This window comes from Engystomops pustulosus, chromosome 4 (assembly GCF_040894005.1).
Source record: "Engystomops pustulosus chromosome 4, aEngPut4.maternal, whole genome shotgun sequence".
NCBI classification, from domain to species: domain Eukaryota; kingdom Metazoa; phylum Chordata; class Amphibia; order Anura; family Leptodactylidae; genus Engystomops; species Engystomops pustulosus.
Window position 1 is genome coordinate 227296326 of NC_092414.1, and position 21225 is coordinate 227317550.

Sequence of the window (21225 nt, forward strand, 5' to 3'; positions counted from 1 at the left end):
ACTTTCTAGAGAAATATGCACAGGGCCTAAGTCTGGTGAGAGTGGGGGACCCCTGAGACAACACTGCACCTACTCCAACCTCGGAGGCATCAACCTCCACAACAAACGGTAGAGAGAGGTCAGGATGAACCAAAACTGGGGCTGACGAGAATGCCGCTTTTAAAGTTCCAAACGCAGAGCAAGCGGTAGGGGACCAATTGTTTGGATCAGCACCCTTACGGGTTAGATCCGTGAGGGGTTTGGCGATCACGGAAAAGTTCTTTATAAAGTTCCGATACTAGTTAGCGAAACATAAAAAACCTTGTAGGGCCTTAAGATTGGTAGGCCGAACCCAGTCCGTGAGCGCCTGAACCTTACTCCGATCCATCTGTACATCAGAGGGAGTCACAACATAACCTAAGAAGGAAACCTTCTGGACGCAAAAAACACACTTCTCCAGCTTAGCGAAGAGGTGGTTTTTGCGCAACCTGGTAAGTACTTGGCGGAGATGTTGCTGGTGAGAAACCATATCAGGAGAGAAAATCAAGATATCGTCTAGATGCACCACCATAAACACACCGATGTAATCATGAAAGATGGAGTTCATAAACCCTTGGAACACCGCTGGGGCATTACTCAAACCAAAGGGCAGAACCAGGTATTCAAAGTGTCCCAAAGGTGTATTAAATGCAGTTTTCCACTCATCCCCTTCTCGGATCCGAATCAGGTTATAAGCCCCTCTGAGATCTAATTTAGAGAAAACTAGGGCCCCAGAAACCTGATTTATGAGATCCGGGATCAAGGGGAGAGGACCTGAGTTTTTTACCGTTATCTTATTTAATTCTCGATAATCAATACACGGCCGTAAACCACCATCTTTCTTCTCAACAAATAAGAACCCGGCCCCAGTGGGCGACTCAGAGGGACGGATATGTCCGATTGCCAAACTCTCATCAATATAACTCTTCAGTGCCTCCCGTTCTGGTACTGACAGGTTATATATACGACCCTTAGGTAATCTAGCATCAGGAAGAAGGTCAATTTTACAATCATACTCCCTGTGAGGAGGAAGGACTTGGGACATCTGAGTAATCAGAGAGAAAACCTGGAAGACTCTGATCTTCCGCCACCACTGTACATAATGAAACTCTGGTCAGGTGATCCTTACAGTGAGGACCCCAGTGAACCAGCTCCAGAGTTTCCCAATTAATTACCGGATTATGGATCCGGAGCCAGGGTAGACCAAGAATGACGTTTTCAGACAAGTTTTCCATAACTAGGAAAGAACACCATTCTTCATGCCTAGCTCCTACCATAAGCTTTATCTGCGGGGTTCGGAATTTAATCAACCCTGCCTGTAGAGGGGTCAAATCCGCACCCGACATCTGGATAGGAGTGGACAAAGGAATCAATGACATGCAAAACTGAGAGACAAAATTATAATCAATTAAATTAGATGCAGCACCTGAATCCAAAAAGGCGCGACCAGTGCAGGAAACAGACTGAAACTTAACCGTACAAGGTAAATACATTCTAGACACAATTGGGAGTACCTGAGCTCCTAAGCAGTCCCCCCGACTACTGCTTAGGAGCGGAATTTTTCCTGCTGCTGCCTCTTGGAACAGGTGTTGATCTGATGATCAAGACTTCCACAGTAGAAACAAAGATGACGTCTCAGTCGATGTTGCTTCCGCTGTGCAGGAGAGATGCTATCCAGCTCCATGGATTCCCATTCTGGACTACCTGGAGACAGACTGGCCGCTGGCTGACAGTCAGAGGACACCCGAGGTGATCGCCTGGATCTTAGGCGACGATCAACTCGGATGACCAGAGTCATAGCATCATCTAATGTCTGTGGCTCGGCATAAGCTAAGACTAAGTCCTGTACTCGGTCTGACAGTCCGGACATAAATTGGTCTTTTAGGGCGCAGTCATTCCATTGCGAGTCAGTCACATACTGTCTGAACTGGGCACAATAATCTTCTGCTGTCCGTTTTCCCTGACACAGAGATCTAAGGTGGGAAACTGCCAGTGCTCGGCGGTCAGGTTCGTCATAAATCTGGCCTAAAGCAGAAAAAAAAGCGTCAAGAGAAGAAAGGGATGGAGAGTCAGGTGGGAGAGAAAAGGCCCAATTTTGCGGATCCCCATGCAACAGGGAAATGACCACGCCCACCCTTTGAGTCTCTGTGCCCGATGAACGAGGGTGTAAAGAAAAATAAAGTTTACAGCCCTCCCGAAATGAAAAAAATTTCTTACGGTCACCAAAAAACAAGTCAGGGAGAGGAACCTTAGGTTCAGGTGCAGGTGGTGGTGGAGCCTGCGGTGTTGTCTGCCCCGAAACCTGCATTTGAAGACGGGCAGACCGACTCTGAACATACTGAGTTAAGGTCTGGACCTGAGCAACCACAGCTGACAAAGGCTCCATGGAAGGAGAGAATGTAGCAGGTCATATACAGGTTGCAGACCTATGTGTGGGCCAGTGTTTCTGTTAGGATTGGGTAAAACAAAAGACAGGGGATAGTGTGCCCTGAGCTTGCCCCAACCCCTGTCCCTTCCTATAGCCCCCCCACGCTAAACCGTGGGGCGACTACTTGAAGACTCGGAATACACTGATAAGTGTGGGAAGGGAAACACAAACAGACTGACAACATAAAACACCAAAGAATAGTAAACTAGCCGGATTCACAACGAGAGGGAACGTCAATAGCAAAATCAGTAAGCAAAGAGTCAATGTCAAAAACTCGCCGAGGTCACAACGATACAGATACAGAGCAAGTCAAACCTAATGCTGAGCGAGTGGAGAAGGGATTTCAAACACTGGCACAGGTGACTAGTGAAGCTGCAATTTATGCAGCCAGAACTCCACCTACAGAACCTGATAGGAGCTGGACAGCTTCTGGGAATTAACCCCTCATGGTGCAGAACAACCAGGCACCAAGCAGAGGTAGCACAAGTCCCAGCAGTTCCGAACACAACTCCTAGACAGCGCGAGATCTTAGCAGCCGCTGCCCAGGACGAGAGGTGGAGTTTGCGCGGATACGCGGCGGGGTTCGGAGAACGCTGCTGACACCACCAGAAGAACCAGAAGTCCCAGCATTTTCCCTAGCGAACCTGAAATTTTATTTTGTGCGTTATGTATTTTTAAACACATTTGTGGATAGCAACCAAATATGTTTTTGTTTTAGCATTTTTGGGAGTGTAAATTCTTGATGTTGTGTGCTGTGGTATATATAAATCTGCTCACTTATTTTTAGTTCCCTATTTGTGCGTAAACCTCCACATACTGTATGTTATCAAGACATTTTCAATGCACTTTTTGTGTTTGTCACAAAGTTACATGAGGGTGGTCAAATGTTAATTGCCAAATGCATGGCCTGGTTGTCTGCTTTCTATTCTATAGATTTATGGCGCCTTTACTGTTTATTCTGTTTTATTGCTATATTTTGCAGGTTGTGACTGTCTTAAAATTTCTAGCTGAAAAGCAGATATCCGGTTATTACAGTGTTACTGATATCATGTGGATTTATTGATGTGAACATTTGTGAGCTCTACACATGACCTTTTAATACATTTGGGATGTGAAGGTAAATATTTTCTGTTTGGAGAACATTTTTTGCCATCAAAGTCAAATTTTAAGTATATTTTATAAAATGTTTCAGTTTGAATCTAAATTGCATGAAGGCGCCGCTGTCTATAAACTCTTTAATGCTTTCAGAAAATCTGTGGTTTGCTGCGGTTCACTTTAATTTTCTTTGCTGTAATTTCGATTTTATTTGTAAACGTCAAAATTGCTCTGACCAAAACCGCGACAAAATATCCAGAAATACCGGGCGATGAAAGGGTTAATATCCCTCGGCTGAATTCGCGCGGGAAGATTCTTAACATCTATCTGTCTGGTTCTCCATCTCCTATAATCCGACCCATTTATATATCTTACTTTTTCTCTATTTATCAATCTTCTATTTCTCTTCTAGTGTATTTATCTCTCATATCCATCTCCTGTGTATACCCTCTCCTCCTGTATATACGTAGAGAGATAGTTGTTGACGCCAAATTCTGACCCTACCATCCGAATGTCACAGCAGAAATCGAGACTCATCAGACCAGGCAACGTTTTTCCAATCTTCTACTGTCCAATTTCGATGAGCTTGTGCAAATTGTAGCCTCAGTTTCCTGTTCTTAGCTGAAAGGAGTGGCACCCGGTGTGGTCTTCTGCTGCTGTAGCCCATCTGCCTCAAAGTTGGACGTACTGTGTGTTCAGAGATGCTCTTCTGCCTACCTTGGTTGTAACGGGTGGCGATTTGAGTCACTGTTGCCTTTCTATCAGCTCGAACCAGTCTGCCCATTCTCCTCTGACCTCTGGCATCAACAAGGCATTTCCACCCACAGAACTGCTGCTCACTGGATGTTTTTTCTTTTTCGGACCATTCTCTGTAAACCCTAGAGATGGTTGTGCGTGAAAATCCCAGTAGATCAGCAGTTTCTGAAATACTCAGACCAGACCTTCTGGCACCAACAACCATGCCACGTTCACAGGCCACAAATCACCTTTCTTCCCCATACTGAGGCCCGGTTTGAACTGCAGGAGATTGTCTTGACCATGTCTACATGCCTAAATGCACTGCCGCCATGTGATTGGCTGATTAGAAATGGCTGAAAGAAAGTGTTAACGAGCAGTTGGACAGGTGTACCTAATAAAGTGGCCGGTGAGTGTATATATAATCAGCTCCTGTATATTCTGCATCTAGAAATCTCGCTTTCATATTTACCTTCTATCATAATAATAATTAATAATTCTTTGTATATAGTGCACACAGATACCGCCGCGCTGCACAGAACTTGCCAGATCAGTCCCTGTCCCCATTGGGGCTCACAATCTGTTCAACCTACCAGTATGTATGGAGTGTAGGAGGAAACCGGAGGAAACCCCCACAGACACCGAGAAAACATACAAACTCTTTGCAGATGTTGACCAGAGTTGCAATGCTATAATGCTAACCAGCGAACCACCATGCTGCCCATCAATCTCCTATAAAATTCTCCCATATTACAGGTTGTTTTACCAGACTAAAGGTTACTGACCGTCTTGCTGACTGTGACTGGTCATAAAACTGTTTTATTTAGGGGCCCCACTTTTAGTTTTGCCCAGGGCCGCACTTGGTCTAGAACCGTCCCTGCTTGTCCTTACCGGGTGACCCTGTGCAGATCGATGTGGACTGTTCCTGCTGGAAGGTCATGGCCCCAGTTCTGTCCTATGTGCATGGATGTCCGTGGATCCAGGAAGCCTCCGTGGCAGCTTCTAGTCTACGACATAACAGCCAAAGTCATTCCGGACCCAAGTACTTCTCCATCTATAACAGCCAAAGTCATTCCGGACCCAAGTACTTCTCCATCTATAACAGCCAAAGTCATTCCAGATCCAAGTACTTCTCCATCTATAACAGCCAAAGTCATTCCGGACCCAAGTACTTCTCCATCTATAACAGCCAAAGTCATTCTGGACCCAAGTACTTCTCCATCTATAACAGCTAAAGTCATTCCAGATCCAAGTACTTCTCCATCTATAACAGCCAAAGTCATTCCGGACCCAAGTACTTCTCCATCTATAACAGCCAAAGTCATTCCAGACCCAATTACTTCTCCATCTATAACAGCCAAAGTCATTCCAGATCCAAGTACTTCTCCATCTATAACAGCCAAAGTCATTCCGGACCCAAGTACTTCTCCATCTATAACAGCCAAAGTCTTTCCGGACCCAAGTACTTCTCCATCTATAACCGCCAAAGTCATTCCGGACCCAAGTACTTCTCCATCTATAACAGCCAAAGTCATTCCAGATCCAAGTACTTCTCCATCTATAACAGCCAAAGTCATTCCGGACCCAAGTACTTCTCCATCTATAACAGCTAAAGTCATTCCGGACCCAAGTACTTCTCCATCTATAACCGCCAAAGTCATTCCGGACCCAAGTACTTCTCCATCTATAACAGCCAAAGTCATTCCAGACCTAAGTACTTCTCCATCTATAACAGCCAAAGTCATTCCGGACCCAAGTACTTCTCCATCTATAACAGCCAAAGTCATTCCAGATCCAAGTACTTCTCCATCTATAACAGCCAAAGTCATTCCGGACCCAAGTACTTCTCCCTCTATAACAGCCAAAGGCATTCCGGACCCAAGTACTTCTCCATCTATAACAGCCAAAGTCATTCCGGACCCAAGTACTTCTCCCTCTATAACAGCCAAAGGCATTCCGGACCCAAGTACTTCTCCATCTATAACAGCCAAAGTCATTCCGGACCCAAGTACTTCTCCATCTATAACAGCCAAAGTCATTCCAGATCCAAGTACTTCTCCATCTATAACAGCCAAAGTCATTCCGGACCCAAGTACTTCTCCATCTATAACAGCCAAAGTCATTCTGGACCCAAGTACTTCTCCATCTATAACAGCTAAAGTCATTCCAGATCCAAGTACTTCTCCATCTATAACAGCCAAAGTCATTCCGGACCCAAGTACTTCTCCATCTATAACAGCCAAAGTCATTCCGGACCCAAGTACTTCTCCATCTATAACAGCCAAAGTCATTCCGGACCCAAGTACTTCTCCATCTATAACAGCCAAAGTCATTCCGGACCCAAGTACTTCTCCATCTATAACAGCCAAAGTCATTCCAGATCCAAGTACTTCTCCATCTATAACAGCCAAAGTCATTCCAGATCCAAGTACTTCTCCATCTATAACAGCCAAAGTCATTCCAGATCCAAGTACTTCTCCATCTATAACAGCCAAAGTCATTCCAGATCCAAATACTTCTCCATCTATAACAGCCAAAGTCATTCCGGACCCAAGTACTTCTCCATCTATAACAGCCAAAGTCATTCCGGACCCAAGTACTTCTCCATCTATAACAGCCAAAGTCATTCCAGATCCAAGTACTTCTCCATCTATAACAGCCAAAGTCATTCCGGACCCAAGTACTTCTCCATCTATAACAGCCAAAGTCTTTCCGGACCCAAGTACTTCTCCATCTATAACCGCCAAAGTCATTCCGGACCCAAGTACTTCTCCATCTATAACAGCCAAAGTCATTCCAGATCCAAGTACTTCTCCATCTATAACAGCCAAAGTCATTCCGGACCCAAGTACTTCTCCATCTATAACAGCTAAAGTCATTCCGGACCCAAGTACTTCTCCATCTATAACCGCCAAAGTCATTCCGGACCCAAGTACTTCTCCATCTATAACAGCCAAAGTCATTCCAGACCTAAGTACTTCTCCATCTATAACAGCCAAAGTCATTCCGGACCCAAGTACTTCTCCATCTATAACAGCCAAAGTCATTCCAGATCCAAGTACTTCTCCATCTATAACAGCCAAAGTCATTCCGGACCCAAGTACTTCTCCCTCTATAACAGCCAAAGGCATTCCGGACCCAAGTACTTCTCCATCTATAACAGCCAAAGTCATTCTGGACCCAAGTACTTCTCCATCTATAACAGCTAAAGTCATTCCAGATCCAAGTACTTCTCCATCTATAACAGCCAAAGTCATTCCGGACCCAAGTACTTCTCCATCTATAACAGCCAAAGTCATTCCGGACCCAAGTACTTCTCCATCTATAACAGCCAAAGTCATTCCAGATCCAAGTACTTCTCCATCTATAACAGCCAAAGTCATTCCGGACCCAAGTACTTCTCCATCTATAACAGCTAAAGTCATTCCGGACCCAAGTACTTCTCCATCTATAACCGCCAAAGTCATTCCGGACCCAAGTACTTCTCCATCTATAACAGCCAAAGTCATTCCAGACCTAAGTACTTCTCCATCTATAACAGCCAAAGTCATTCCGGACCCAAGTACTTCTCCATCTATAACAGCCAAAGGCATTCCGGACCCAAGTACTTCTCCATCTATAACAGCCAAAGTCATTCCGGACCCAAGTACTTCTCCCTCTATAACAGCCAAAGGCATTCCGGACCCAAGTACTTCTCCATCTATAACAGCCAAAGTCATTCCGGACCCAAGTACTTCTCCATCTATAACAGCCAAAGTCATTCCAGATCCAAGTACTTCTCCATCTATAACAGCCAAAGTCATTCCGGACCCAAGTACTTCTCCATCTATAACAGCCAAAGTCATTCTGGACCCAAGTACTTCTCCATCTATAACAGCTAAAGTCATTCCAGATCCAAGTACTTCTCCATCTATAACAGCCAAAGTCATTCCGGACCCAAGTACTTCTCCATCTATAACAGCCAAAGTCATTCCGGACCCAAGTACTTCTCCATCTATAACAGCCAAAGTCATTCCGGACCCAAGTACTTTTCCATCTATAACAGCCAAAGTCATTCCGGACCCAAGTACTTCTCCATCTATAACAGCCAAAGTCATTCCAGATCCAAGTACTTCTCCATCTATAACAGCCAAAGTCATTCCAGATCCAAGTACTTCTCCATCTATAACAGCCAAAGTCATTCCAGATCCAAGTACTTCTCCATCTATAACAGCCAAAGTCATTCCAGATCCAAATACTTCTCCATCTATAACAGCCAAAGTCATTCCGGACCCAAGTACTTCTCCATCTATAACAGCCAAAGTCATTCCGGACCCAAGTACTTCTCCATCTATAACAGCCAAAGTCATTCCGGACCCAAGTACTTCTCCATCTATAACAGCCAAAGTCATTCCAGATCCAAGTACTTCTCCATCTATAACAGCCAAAGTCATTCCAGATCCAAGTACTTCTCCATCTATAACAGCCAAAGTCATTCCAGATCCAAGTACTTCTCCATCTATAACAGCCAAAGTCATTCCAGATCCAAATACTTCTCCATCTATAACAGCCAAAGTCATTCCGGACCCAAGTACTTCTCCATCTATAACAGCCAAAGTCTTTCCGGACCCAAGTACTTCTCCATCTATAACCGCCAAAGTCATTCCGGACCCAAGTACTTCTCCATCTATAACAGCCAAAGTCATTCCAGACCTAAGTACTTCTCCATCTATAACAGCCAAAGTCATTCCGGACCCAAGTACTTCTCCATCTATAACAGCCAAAGTCATTCCAGATCCAAGTACTTCTCCATCTATAACAGCCAAAGTCATTCCGGACCCAAGTACTTCTCCATCTATAACAGCTAAAGTCATTCCGGACCCAAGTACTTCTCCCTCTATAACAGCCAAAGGCATTCCGGACCCAAGTACTTCTCCATCTATAACAGCCAAAGTCATTCCGGACCCAAGTACTTCTCCATCTATAACAGCCAAAGTCATTCCAGACCCAAGTACTTCTCCATTTATAACAGCCAAAGTCATTCCGGACCCAAGTACTTCTCCATCTATAACAGCCAAAGTCATTCCGGACCCAAGTACTTCTCCATCTATAACAGCCAAAGTCATTCCAGATCCAAGTACATCTCCATCTATAACAGCCAAAGTCATTCCTGACCCAAGTACTTCTCCAATTATAACAGCCAAAGTCATTCCAGACCCAAGTACTTCTCCATCTATAACAGCCAAAGTCATTCCGGACCCAAGTACTTCTCCCTCTATAACAGCCAAAGGCATTCCGGACCCAAGTACTTCTCCATCTATAACAGCCAAAGTCATTCCGGACCCAAGTACTTCTCCATCTATAACAGCCAAAGTCATTCCGGACCCAAGTACTTCTCCATCTATAACAGCCAAAGTCATTCCGGATCCAAGTACATCTCCATCTATAACAGCCAAAGTCATTCCGGATCCAAGTACTTCTCCATCTATAACAGCCAAAGTCATTCCGGACCCAAGTACTTCTCCATCTATAACAGCCAAAGTCATTCCGGACCCAAGTACTTCTCCATCTATACCTCCCCATACTTAAACCCCTTAGGGACCAGGCCCCTTTTCCATTTTTTATTCCCCACTTGTCTTCTGCCAAATAGATTGTATTTGCCATTTAATTTTCCCTGCCAAAAAAACCATTTGCTCCATATTCTATTGGCCATGTATTTACAGCTTTCACTGTGTGCCCCAAATGTCTCCTTTATTCTCTGGGTCCGAATAACGTTATATTTTAACTGTTTTATTGAGAAATATGCAAAAATAATAAGACAGCAGTGGGATTTTGTATCAAAGGCGTCGAGCACCCAATAAGATAGACTTGAGGAATCGTATAAGACGTTGTGCACCCTATAAGATATATGTCGCGCGTCCCATAAGACAGGCGTGGCGTGTCCCATAAGACGTTGTATACCCTATAAGACACGTTTTATGATATTATTATTGCTACTATTACGGGATTGTACAACCATTTTAACACTTATTAAAATGGCATAAAGTGTTGAGTCAGACGTTTGGGAACCATTTTCCGTTATAGGGGATCAGAAATTTTGGGATGTGGTGATAAACAAATGAAATCATAAAAATGTTGGGTATTTTATTTGAGTTCTGAGGAACTGTATTTTTAGACCCCTTCGGGTACTTGAGCGGATCCAATATAGCGTTGCACTATATGGGGATTTCCTCATGCTACAGACAACTGTTATAGATTGAGCAGAATGACATGTTGGGGTCTCGCATAGACTCACTATGCTGGCATTTAAAGGGAACCTGTCACCACATTTTCACACATACAGCCAGTGACAGGTTCCCATGGAGCCCTAGTAACTAACTGACGCCCTTTTTCAGCTACAGCAGGGAATAAAAGTATTTTGTCAGCCACCAATTGTACACGTTCTCTGTCTTATAAAGATGAGCGATTCCTGTACCTGACATCATAGGTAGAACCTCAACTATGAGAGACAAAATGAGTAAATAAATCCAGGAAGTCAAATTGTCTGATTATTAAAGAATTTATTTTCAAATTATGGCGGAAAAGATGAAAATAACACTTACCTGTAATTGGAACTTTTTCGCCCCCACAGCGGCACCACAGGAGGATCCCCCCACCCCAGAGACAGGAAACAAAGGACTGTGCAACATCCCCACCGGGGCCTTTTCTTGGGGCCTGGAGGCAGCTGGGGCCCAGAATACCGGAGTGGCTGGCGGTTGCGGCCTAGGGCATGCTGATGTCACGGTGCTTGGCATGGGGACCGGAGGGCTGTCCTCCAGCAGGTGGTGTGTGCAAGAAATATGGAGGGAGAGGCTGATGTACTGGTTTTCCTTGGGGCAACCCCTGAGTGTCTGTAAGATAAGTCCCTGGGTAATGGAGGGGGAGCCCTTGGTGTTATAGCCGTATCCAGGGAACAGATGGAGGCAACGTTGTGCAAAAAGTAACTTGCGGTTCTTTATTGAAACAACTGCAGGGAACAAGCCAAAAGATCTGGTTACAGATTCCAGTTTATAGGAGGGGTCCGGATTACTGGAGTGGTCATGGAGAGTGATCCTCAGGAGTTGGTTCACCAGCCTGGTAGTAGGTGCAGGCTGGGAGGTAGCTGTGTCCAGATATGGAAGCTGCAGCTTTGTCCTGGGTCTAAGTTCTGAGTGTGGCACTGGAGGTGTGCGTCACACCATCTCTCTAGTCACTGACAGATCTGTGCTCTCTGGGAGAGCTGGGGCCTAGGAGCTGCTCATGTGGTGAGAGCATGTGCTCTCAGTGGTCTCTGGAACTCAAGAGGCCTTGCCCCTTCCTGTCCAGGTGGTGGCTCACTCTCCAATCACACTCCAGTTCACATAAAAGAATATCATTGGATAAGAGACATCACATACCTTAACCCTTGCTATACAGGCAATGTCTACCACTGCTAATTACCTCTATACGACTGAGGGGCTTACTCGCAACACTCTTCTGTCTGCACATTGGCAGGGGTGTTGAAACTGGAACCCTTTAAAGGACACCTGTCATCAGGTCTGTGTCACTAGTCCTGTCACTACTACCTGTTGGAGCCGCTTACAAGGATCCATCCCAGCCTTTATCTAGTTATTTCATACATTAATTATTGTAAAATCATCTATTTTTTATCATGTAAATGAGGCTGGTCACATGGTCAGAGGCAGTGATGTCACCTCTGTTCTCCTCCCCTCTCCTCCCCCTGCTCATGTCTGTGTGTAATGTATAGTAAAGCATTGCTGGTGTCTGTGCTGCATCTGCTGACATGCTGCATCCTCCTAATATACAGGTGAGAGACACCGACATCAGCTACACATGTATCTGACATGTTCTGCTGTAACATGGAGCTGCTGTATCTCTCCTAAACACACACACATGCACACACAGGCTGCAGGGGGCGTGGCCACCAGCACCAGGAAGCACATCATTATACAGCCTCACATCATTATACAGGCTGTCAGTCATGCACTGGGGGTGTGGCTGCGCCTCCCACTCATGAATAGAGTGGACAGCTTGAATATGCTAATGCTTCATTGGACATTTCACAGGTCATTTGTATACAGTTTTAGGACCTCATTGCTTAGGTTTACAGGCATGTAGAGGGACAATGAAGGGATAGAGGCAATGCTCTCTAATGGCAGTTTATGAAAATATATTTAGTTTAGGGGGGTTATTTTGCATGACGGGTTCTCTTTAAATGCAGCCCCTCCTCACAACGCACCAGTTTAGTTTCAGAGAACCTTAATTCAGGATGCAACCAAACAATTTTATTACAACTGTAATTTCAGCTGGAATAAAAGAGTTAATGTATATATTGTCTATAACCAATAATATGCTGTGTTATTATTGTAAAGCAAGCTGGAAGCTGATTGGGGAGTGCTGCGACCTCACTATGGAAGTATAACACCCCTTGTGGGCGGAAGCACCTGGGCTGAGTGTAGCACCTACCTGTGCTGCAGAAGCCAGTGTCACACTACCAGGAAGCAAAGCCTACTCAACCTGCTGTTGATGTTCAAATAAAGAACTGAGTTGATTTGCACAATGCCCCTCCACGTGATCCCTGGATCCGACTGCTTCACCATCAGGGGCTCCCCATTCTCCATCAGCTAGGGATTTCTATATACAACTCAGAAGTTACCCCAGGGAGAAACCTCCTTCATCAGCCTCTCCCTCTATTTTTATTACACACCACCTGCTGGAGACCTGCCAGTCTGTAGGCCCGTCCTCTGGTCCCAACACACAGCACTGTGACCATAGTGTGCCCAATGCTGCATAAGCCAGCCACTCCGATATCCTGGGCCCCGGCTGCCTCCAGCCACCCGGAGAAAGGCTAGGCCCTGGTGGGGGATGTTGATAATTCCTAGGAGGGGAGGAACTGGAGACATCACAGTTTACCAAATGATAGGTTGTGAGCAGAAGAAATGTCCAATTGATAATGTCGAAAAAAGGTAGTAGGAATACGCAGGTAGCTACCCTTGATTCCGAGTGGAATAGGCCTTGTGCCCCAGTGGAACCAGTAAATCTTTGATCTGGTAACAGGAAGCAATGGTACTTCTGCTCCATCGAGCTATTGCAGTGATGGCGAACCTTTTAGAGACTGAGTGCCCAAACTACAACGGAGACCCACTTATTTATCACAAAGTGCCAACACAGAAATGTAATTTGGGATTTATACTCCCTGCTCTGTCACAGTTTTCATTGATACCAGCACCTGAGGACACCAATAAAGCAGAAAATAGTCCCAGGTAGAGCTGTCACTTTAAAATACCTCTGTGCACAGCAAGTCCTGGGCTGTCTGGGACTGCAGGAAGATACCTGGAGTCATCTCTGGTGATGACCTGAGTGCCCACAGAAAGGGCTCTGAGTGCCACCTCCGGCACCAGTGCCATAGGTTAGCCATCACTGAGCTATTGTCACCTTACTAGCAGATAATAGGACAAGAAGACATTCAGTGGCCCTAAACTGGTTAGTTTTCTGCACATAAAGGGGGATAGACCTACATACATCCCAGGAATGAAACTGTGACACAAGAAGGATTGGGACACAAAGAAGGGAGGAAAATCTCAAGTTGACAATGACAAGCGGAAATCACCTTAGGTGAAAAAGAGGGCAGTCTTCTAAAAGAAAGACCAATTTAAGGGAAAGGTTCCGAAGAGATGAGTCTTGGAGAAGCTCAAAAGGAGGACCTTTCAAAACAGATAATAAGCCCAGGGAGGAACAGAGGGAGAACTAATGGCGCGTAACCTAGAGGCTCCATTAAGGAGTCTGTTAACTATGGAAAACTGTGCCACCCTGCAGTCTAAAAAGGCCCTGAAGGCTGCCACCTGCACTTTAAGGGTCAATACTCTAAGCCCCTTGTGTAGACCACTTTGAAGAAAGTCCAATATTAAACTAATATCTGAAGCAGATGATTGGTCCCTCTGTCCTTAGTAAAATTGAGGAAAACTCTCCAAAGTAGATATTACCTTGTCCGACAAGCCTTTAGGTTCCGTCCATCCTGAGGGACAAGAAAAAAAAAAAGTTGGTGGTTTGTGAGGGTTCCAGTCCTTTGTTTCCTGTCCCTGGGAGTGGGGGAATCCTCCTGTGGTGCCGCTGTGGAGATGTAGGTCTACAAACAAGTAAGATTTCTGGCTCTCACAGACCTACCTGAAGAGCTTTTATTAAAATATAAAGTATAAAATATAACACAAACCAAACATCATATACAATAAATACAATTACTTACCTGCTGGTCCAGCCCCATTCACACAAAAAACAATAACTTAAAATACACCAAAAAGAATAAACACTACATACCACAACCCATCAATCCAAACCACATAAAGTCCAGGTTCGGTGCCTCCAAGCCCCTGCATCTATATATACTCAGAACACAAAACAAAAATCTACTGTGCAGCACCAGCCCAACACCAGGAGAGGAGAGGACAGACTAAGGGACACTAAAGGAGAACCCCCTCCAAAGAAGCCCTCCCCGTGCCCAGCCTCTCATACTCCAGAGAGCGCACCTTCACCAGGAGGGAGAGGACAGACTAAGGGGCACTAAGGAGAGAGGCCCTCCCTGTGCCCAGCCTCTCATACTCCAGAGAGCGCACCTTCACCACGAGGAGAGAGGACAGACTAAGGGACACTAAGGAGAGAGGCCCTCCCCGTGCCCAGCCTCTCATACTCCAGAGAGCGCACCTTCACCAGGGGGGGAGAGGACAGACTAAGGGACACTAAGAAGAGAGGTCCTCCCCGTGCCCAGCCTCTCATACTCCAGAGAGCGCACCTTCACAAGGAGGGGAGAGGACAGACTAAGGGACACTAAGGAGAGAGGTCCTCCCCGTGCCCAGCCTCTCATACTCCAGAGAGCGCACCTTCACCAGGAGGGAGAGGACAGACTAAGGGGCACTAAGGAGAGAGGCCCTCCCTGTGCCCAGCCTCTCATACTCCAGAGAGCGCACCTTGACCACGAGGAGAGAGGACAGACTAAGGGACACTAAGGAGAGAGGCCCTCCCCGTGCCCAGCCTCTCATACTACAGAGAGCGCACCTTCACCAGGAGGGAGAGGACAGACTAAGGGACACTAAGGAGAGAGGTCCTCCCCGTGCCCAGCCTCTCATACTCCAGAGAGCGCACCTTCACCAGGGGGGAGAGGACAGACTAAGGGACACTAAGGAGAGAGGTCCTCCCCGTGCCCAGCCTCTCATACTACAGAGAGCGCACCTTCACCAGGAGGGGAGAGGACAGACTAAGGGACACTAAGGAGAGAGGCCCTCCCCGTGCCCAGCCTCTCATACTCCAGAGAGCGCACCTTCACCAGGGGGGAGAGGACAGACTAAGGGACACTAAGGAGAGAGGCCCTCCCTGTGCCCAGCCTCTCATACTCCAGAGAGCGCACCTTCACCAGGATGGGAGAGGACAGCCTAAGGGACACTAAGGAGGACCTCCCCGTGCCCAGCTTCTCATACTCCAGAGAGCGCACCTTCACCAGGAGGGAGATGACAGACTAAGGGACACTAAGAAAAGAGGTCCTCCCCCTGCCCAGCCCCTCATACTCCAGAGAGCGCACCTTCACCAGGAGGGAGAGGACAGACTAAGGGACACTAAGGAGAGAGGCCCTCCCCGTGCCCAGCCTCTCATACTCCAGAGAGCGCACCTTCACCAGGAGGGGAGAGGGCAGACTAAGGGACACTAAGGAGAGAGGACCTCCCCGTGCCCAGCCTCATACTCCAGAGAGCACACCTTCACCAGGAGGGGAGAGGGCAGACTAAGGGACACTAAGGAGAGAGGTCCTCCCCGTGCCCAGCCTCTCATACTCCAGAGAGCGCACCTTCACCAGGAGGGAGAGGGCAGACTAAGGGACACTAAGAAAAGAGGTCCTCCCCCTGCCCAGCCCCTCATACTCCAGAGCGCGCACCTTCACCAGGAGGGGAGAGGGCAGACTAAGGGACACTAAGGAGAGAGGTCCTCCCCGTGCTCAGCCTCTCATACTCCAGAGAGCGCACCTTCACCAGGAGGGAGAGGACAGACTAAGGGGCACTAAGGAGAGAGGTCCTCCCCGTGCCCAGCCTCTCATACTCCAGAGAGCCCACCTTCACGAGGAGGGGAGAGGGCAGACTAAGGGACACTAAGGAGAGAGGTCCTCCCCGTGCCCAGCCTCTCATACTCCAGAGAGCGCACCTTCACCAGGAGGGGAGAGGGCAGACTAAGGGACACTAAGGAGAGAGGTCCTCCCCGTGCACAGCATCTCATACTCCAGAGAGCTCACCTTCACCAGGAGGGAGAGGACAGACTAAGGGACACTAAGAAAAGAGGTCCTCCCCCTTCCCAGCCCCTCATACTCCAGAGAGCGCACCTTCACCAGGAGGGAGAGGACAGACTAAGGGACACTAAGGAGAGAGTCCCTCCCCGTGCCCAGCCTCTCTTACTCCAGAGAGCACACCTTCACCAGGAGGGAGAGGACAGACTAAGGGACACTAAGGAGAGAGGTCCTCCCCGTGCCCAGCCTCTCATACTCCAGAGAGCGCACCTTCACCAGGAGGGAGAGGACAGACTAAGTGACACTAAGGAGAGAGGTCCTCCCCGTGCCCAGCCTCTCAAACTCCAGAGAGCCCACCTTCACGAGGAGGGGAGAGGGCAGACTAAGGGACACTAAGGAGAGAGGTCCTCCCCGTGCCCAGCATCTCATACTCCAGAGAGCTCACCTTCACCAGGAGGGAGATGACAGACTAAGGGACACTAAGAAAAGAGGTCCTCCCCCTGCCCAGCCCCTCATACTTCAGAGAGCGCACCTTCACCAGGAGGGGAGAGGACAGACTAAGGGACACTAAGGAGAGAGGTCCTCCCCGTGCCCAGCCTCTCATTCTCCAGAGAGCGCACCTTCACCAGGAGGGAGAGGAAAGACTAAGGGACACTAAGGAGAGAGGTCCTCCCGGTGCCCAGCCTCTCATACTCCAGAGAGCCCACCTTCACGAGGAGGGGAGAGGGCAGACTAAGGGACACTAAGGAGAGAGGTCCTCCCTGTGCCCATCCTCTCATACTCCAGAGAGCGCACCTTCACCAGAGGGGAGAGGGCAGACTAAGGGACACTAAGGAGAGAGGCCCTCCCCGTGCCCAGCCTCTCATACTCCAGAGAGCGCACCTTCACCAGGGGAAGAGGACAGACTAAGGGACACTAAGGAGAGAGGCCCTCCCCGTGCCCAGCCTCTTATACTCCAGAGAGCGCACCTTCACCAGGAAGGGAGAGTACAGACTAAGGGACACTAAGGAGAGAGGCCCTCCCCGTGCCTAGCCTCATACTCCAGAAAGCGCACCTTCACCAGGAGGGAGAGGACAGACTATGGGACACTAAGAAGAGAGGTCCTCCATGTGCCAAGCCTCTCATACTCCAGAGAGCGCACCTTCACAAGGAAGAGAGAGGACAGACTAAGGGGCACTAAGGAGAGAGGTCCTCCCTGTGCCCAGCCTCTCATACTCCAGAGAGCGCACCTTCACAAGGAGGGGAGAGGACAGACTAAGGGACACTAAGGAGAGAGGCCCTCCCCGTGCCCAGCCTCTCATACTCCGAAGAGCGCACCTTCACCAGGGGGGGGGGGGCAGACTAAGGGACACCAAGGAGAGAGGCCCTCCCCATGCCCAGCCTCTTATACTCCAGAGAGCGCACCTTCACCAGGGGAGAGAGGACAGACTAAGGGACACTAAGGAGAGAGGTCCTCCCCGTGCCCAGCCTCTCATACTCCAGAGAGCGCACCTTCACCAGGAGTGGAGAGTACAGACTAAGGGACACTAAGGAGAGAGGCCCACCCCGTGCCCAGCCTCATACTACAGAAAGCGCACCTTCACCAGGAGGAAGAGGACAGACTAAGGGACACTAAGGAGAGAGGTCCTCCCTGTGCCCAGCCTCTCATACTCCAGAGAGCGCACCTTCACCAGGGGGGAGAGGCCAGACTAAGGGACACTAAGGAGAGAGGTCCTCCCCGTGCCCAGCCTCTCATACTCCAGAGAGCGCACCTTCACCAGGATGGGAGAGTACAGACTAAGGGACACTAAGGAGAGAGGCCCTCCCCGTACCCAGCCTCATACTCCAGAAAGCGCACCTTCACCAGGAGGAAGAGGACAGACTAAGGGACACAAAGGAGAGAGGTCCTCCCCGTGCCCAGCCTCTCATACTCCAGAGAGCTTACCTTCACCAGGGGGGAGAGGACAGACTAAGGGGCACTAAGGAGAGAGGCCCTCCCCGTGCCCAGCCTCTCTTACTCCAGAGAGCGCACCTTCACCAGGAGGGAGAGGACAGACTAAGGGACACTAAGGAGAGAGGTCCTCCCTGTGCCCAGCCTCTCATACACCAGAGAGCGCACCATCACAAGGAAGGGAGAGGACAGACTAAGGGACACTAAGGAGAGAGGTCCTCCCTGTGCCCTGCCTCTCATACTCCAGAGAGCGCACCTTCACAAGGAGGGGAGAGGACAGACTAAGGGACACTTAGGAGAGAGGTCCTCCCCGTGCCCAGCCTCTCATACTCCAGAGAGCGCACCTTCACCAGGAGGGAGAGGGCAGACTAAGGGACACTAAGGAGAGAGGCCCTCCCCGTGCCCAGCCTCTCATACTCCAGAGAGCGCACCTTCACCAGGGGAAAGAGGGCAGACTAAGGGACACTAAGGAGAGAGGTCCTCCCCGTGCCTAGCCTCTCATACTCCAGAGAGCGCACCTTCACCAGGAGGGAGAGGGCAGACTAAGGGACACTAAGGAGAGAGGTCCTCCCCATGCCCAGCCTCTCATACTCCAGAGAGCGCACCTTCACCAGGAGGGAGAGGACAGACTAAGGGGCACTAAGGAAAAAAGGTCCTCCCTGTGCCCAGCCTCTCATACTCCAGAGAGTGCACTTTCACCAGGGGGGAGAGGACAGACTAAGGGACACTAAGGAGAGAGGTCCTCCCCGTGCCCAGCCTCTCATACTGCAGAGAGCACACCTTCACCAGGGGGGAGAGGACAGACTAAGGGACACTAAGGAGAGAGGGCCTCCCTGTGCCCAGCCTTTCATACTCCAGAGAGTGCACCTTCAACAGGGGGAGAGGACAGACTAAGGGACACTAAGGAGAGAGGCCCTCCCCGTGCCCAGCCTCTCATACTCCAGAGAGCGCACCTTCACCAGGAGGGAGAGGGCAGACTAATGGACACGAAGGAGAGAGGCCCTCCCCGTGCCCAGCCTCTCATACTCCAGAGAGCGCATCTTCACCAGGGGAGAGAGGGCAGACTAAGGGACACTAAGGAGAGAGGTCCTCCCCATGCCCAGCCTCTCATACTCCAGAGAGCGCACCTTCACCAGGAGGGAGAGGACAGACTAAGGGGCACTAAGGAGAGAGGTCCTCCCTGTGCCCAGCCTCTCATACTCCAGAGAGTGCACTTTCACCAGGGGGGAGAGGACAGACTAAGGGACACTAAGGAGAGACGTCCTCCCCGTGCCCAGCCTCTCATACTCCAGAAAGCGCACCTTCACCAGGGGGGAGAGGACAGACTAAGGGACACTAAGAAGAGAGGGCCTCCCTGTGCCCAGCCTTTCATACTCCAGAGAGTGCACCTTCACCAGGGGGAGAGGACAGACTAAGGGACACTAAGGAGAGAGGCCCTCCCCGTGCCCAGCCTCTCATACTCCAGAGAGCGCACCTTCACCAGGGGAGAGAGGGCAGACTAAGGGACACTAAGGAGAGAGGTCCTCCCCGTGCCCAGCCTCTCATACTCCAGAAAGCGCACCTTCACCAGGAGGGAGAGGACAGACTAAGGGGCACTAAGGAGAGAGGTCCTCCCCGTGCCCAGCCTCTCATACTCCAGAGAGTGCACTTTCACCAGGGGGGAGAGGACAGACTAAGGGACACTAAGGAGAGAGGTCCTCCCTGTGCCCAGCCTCTCATACTCCAGAGAGTGCACCTTCACCAGAAGGGAGAGGACAGACTAAAGGAAATTAAGGAGAGAGGTCCTCCCCGTGCCCAACCTCTCATACTCCAGAGAGCGCACCTTCACCAGGGGGAGAGGACAGACTAAGGGACACTAAGGAGAGAGGCCCTCCCCGTGCCCAGCCTCTTTTACTCCAGAGAGCGCACCTTCACCAGGAAGGGAGATGGCGGACTAAGGGACACTAAGGAGAGAGGTCCTCCCCGTGCCCAGCCTCTCATACTCCAGAGAGCGCACCTTCACCAGGGGGAGAGGACAGACTAAGGGACACTAAGGAGAGAGGCCCTCCCCGTGCCCAGCCTCTCATACTCCAGAGAGTGCACCTTCACCAGTGGGAGAGGACAGACTAAGGGGCACTAAGGTGAGAGGTCCTCCCCGTGCCTAGCCTCTCATACTCCAGAGAGTGCACTTTCACCAGGGGGAGAGGACAGACTAAGGGACACTAAGGAGAGAGGTCCTCCCCGTGCCCAGCCTCTCATACTCCAGAAAGCGCACCTTCACCAGGAGGGAGAGGACAGACTAAGGGACAGTAAGGAGAGAGGGCCTCCCCGTGCCAAGCCTTTCATACTCCAGAGAGTGCACCTTCACCAGGGGGAGAGGACAGACTAAGGGACACTAAGGAGAGAGGTCCTCCCCATGCCGCCCAGCCTCTCATACTCCAGAGAGCGCACCTTCACCAGGGGAGAGAGGGCAGACTAAGGGACACTAAGGAGAGAGGTCCTCCCCGTGCCCAGCCTCTCATACTCCAGAAAGCGCACCTTTACCAGGAGGGAGAGGACAGACTAAGGGGCACTAATGAGAGAGGTCCTCCACGTGCCCAGCCTCTCATACTCGAGAGAGTGCACTTTCACCAGCGGGGAGAGGACAGACTAAGGGACACTAAGGAGAGAGGCCCTCCCCATGCCCAGCCTCTCATACTCCAGAGAGCGCACCTTCACCAGGGGGGAGAGAGGGCAGACTAAGGGACACTAAGGAGAGAGGTCCTCCCCGTGCCCAGCCTCTCA

The 21225-nt window shown here is 49.4% G+C and overlaps 1 protein-coding gene across 2 annotated transcripts in view; it reads right to left on the bottom strand.

Moving 5' to 3' along the window:
• The window catches only part of LOC140128413 (sex hormone-binding globulin-like), a 120047-nt gene that overhangs the window by 67934 nt on the left and 30888 nt on the right, over window positions 1–21225 (bottom strand). For both annotated transcript variants that reach the window (XM_072150118.1, XM_072150117.1), the window contains exon 2: window positions 5168–5283. In XM_072150118.1, the coding sequence (XP_072006219.1) occupies window positions 5168–5283 (116 nt within the window). The remainder of the gene's footprint in view (window positions 1–5167; window positions 5284–21225) is intronic.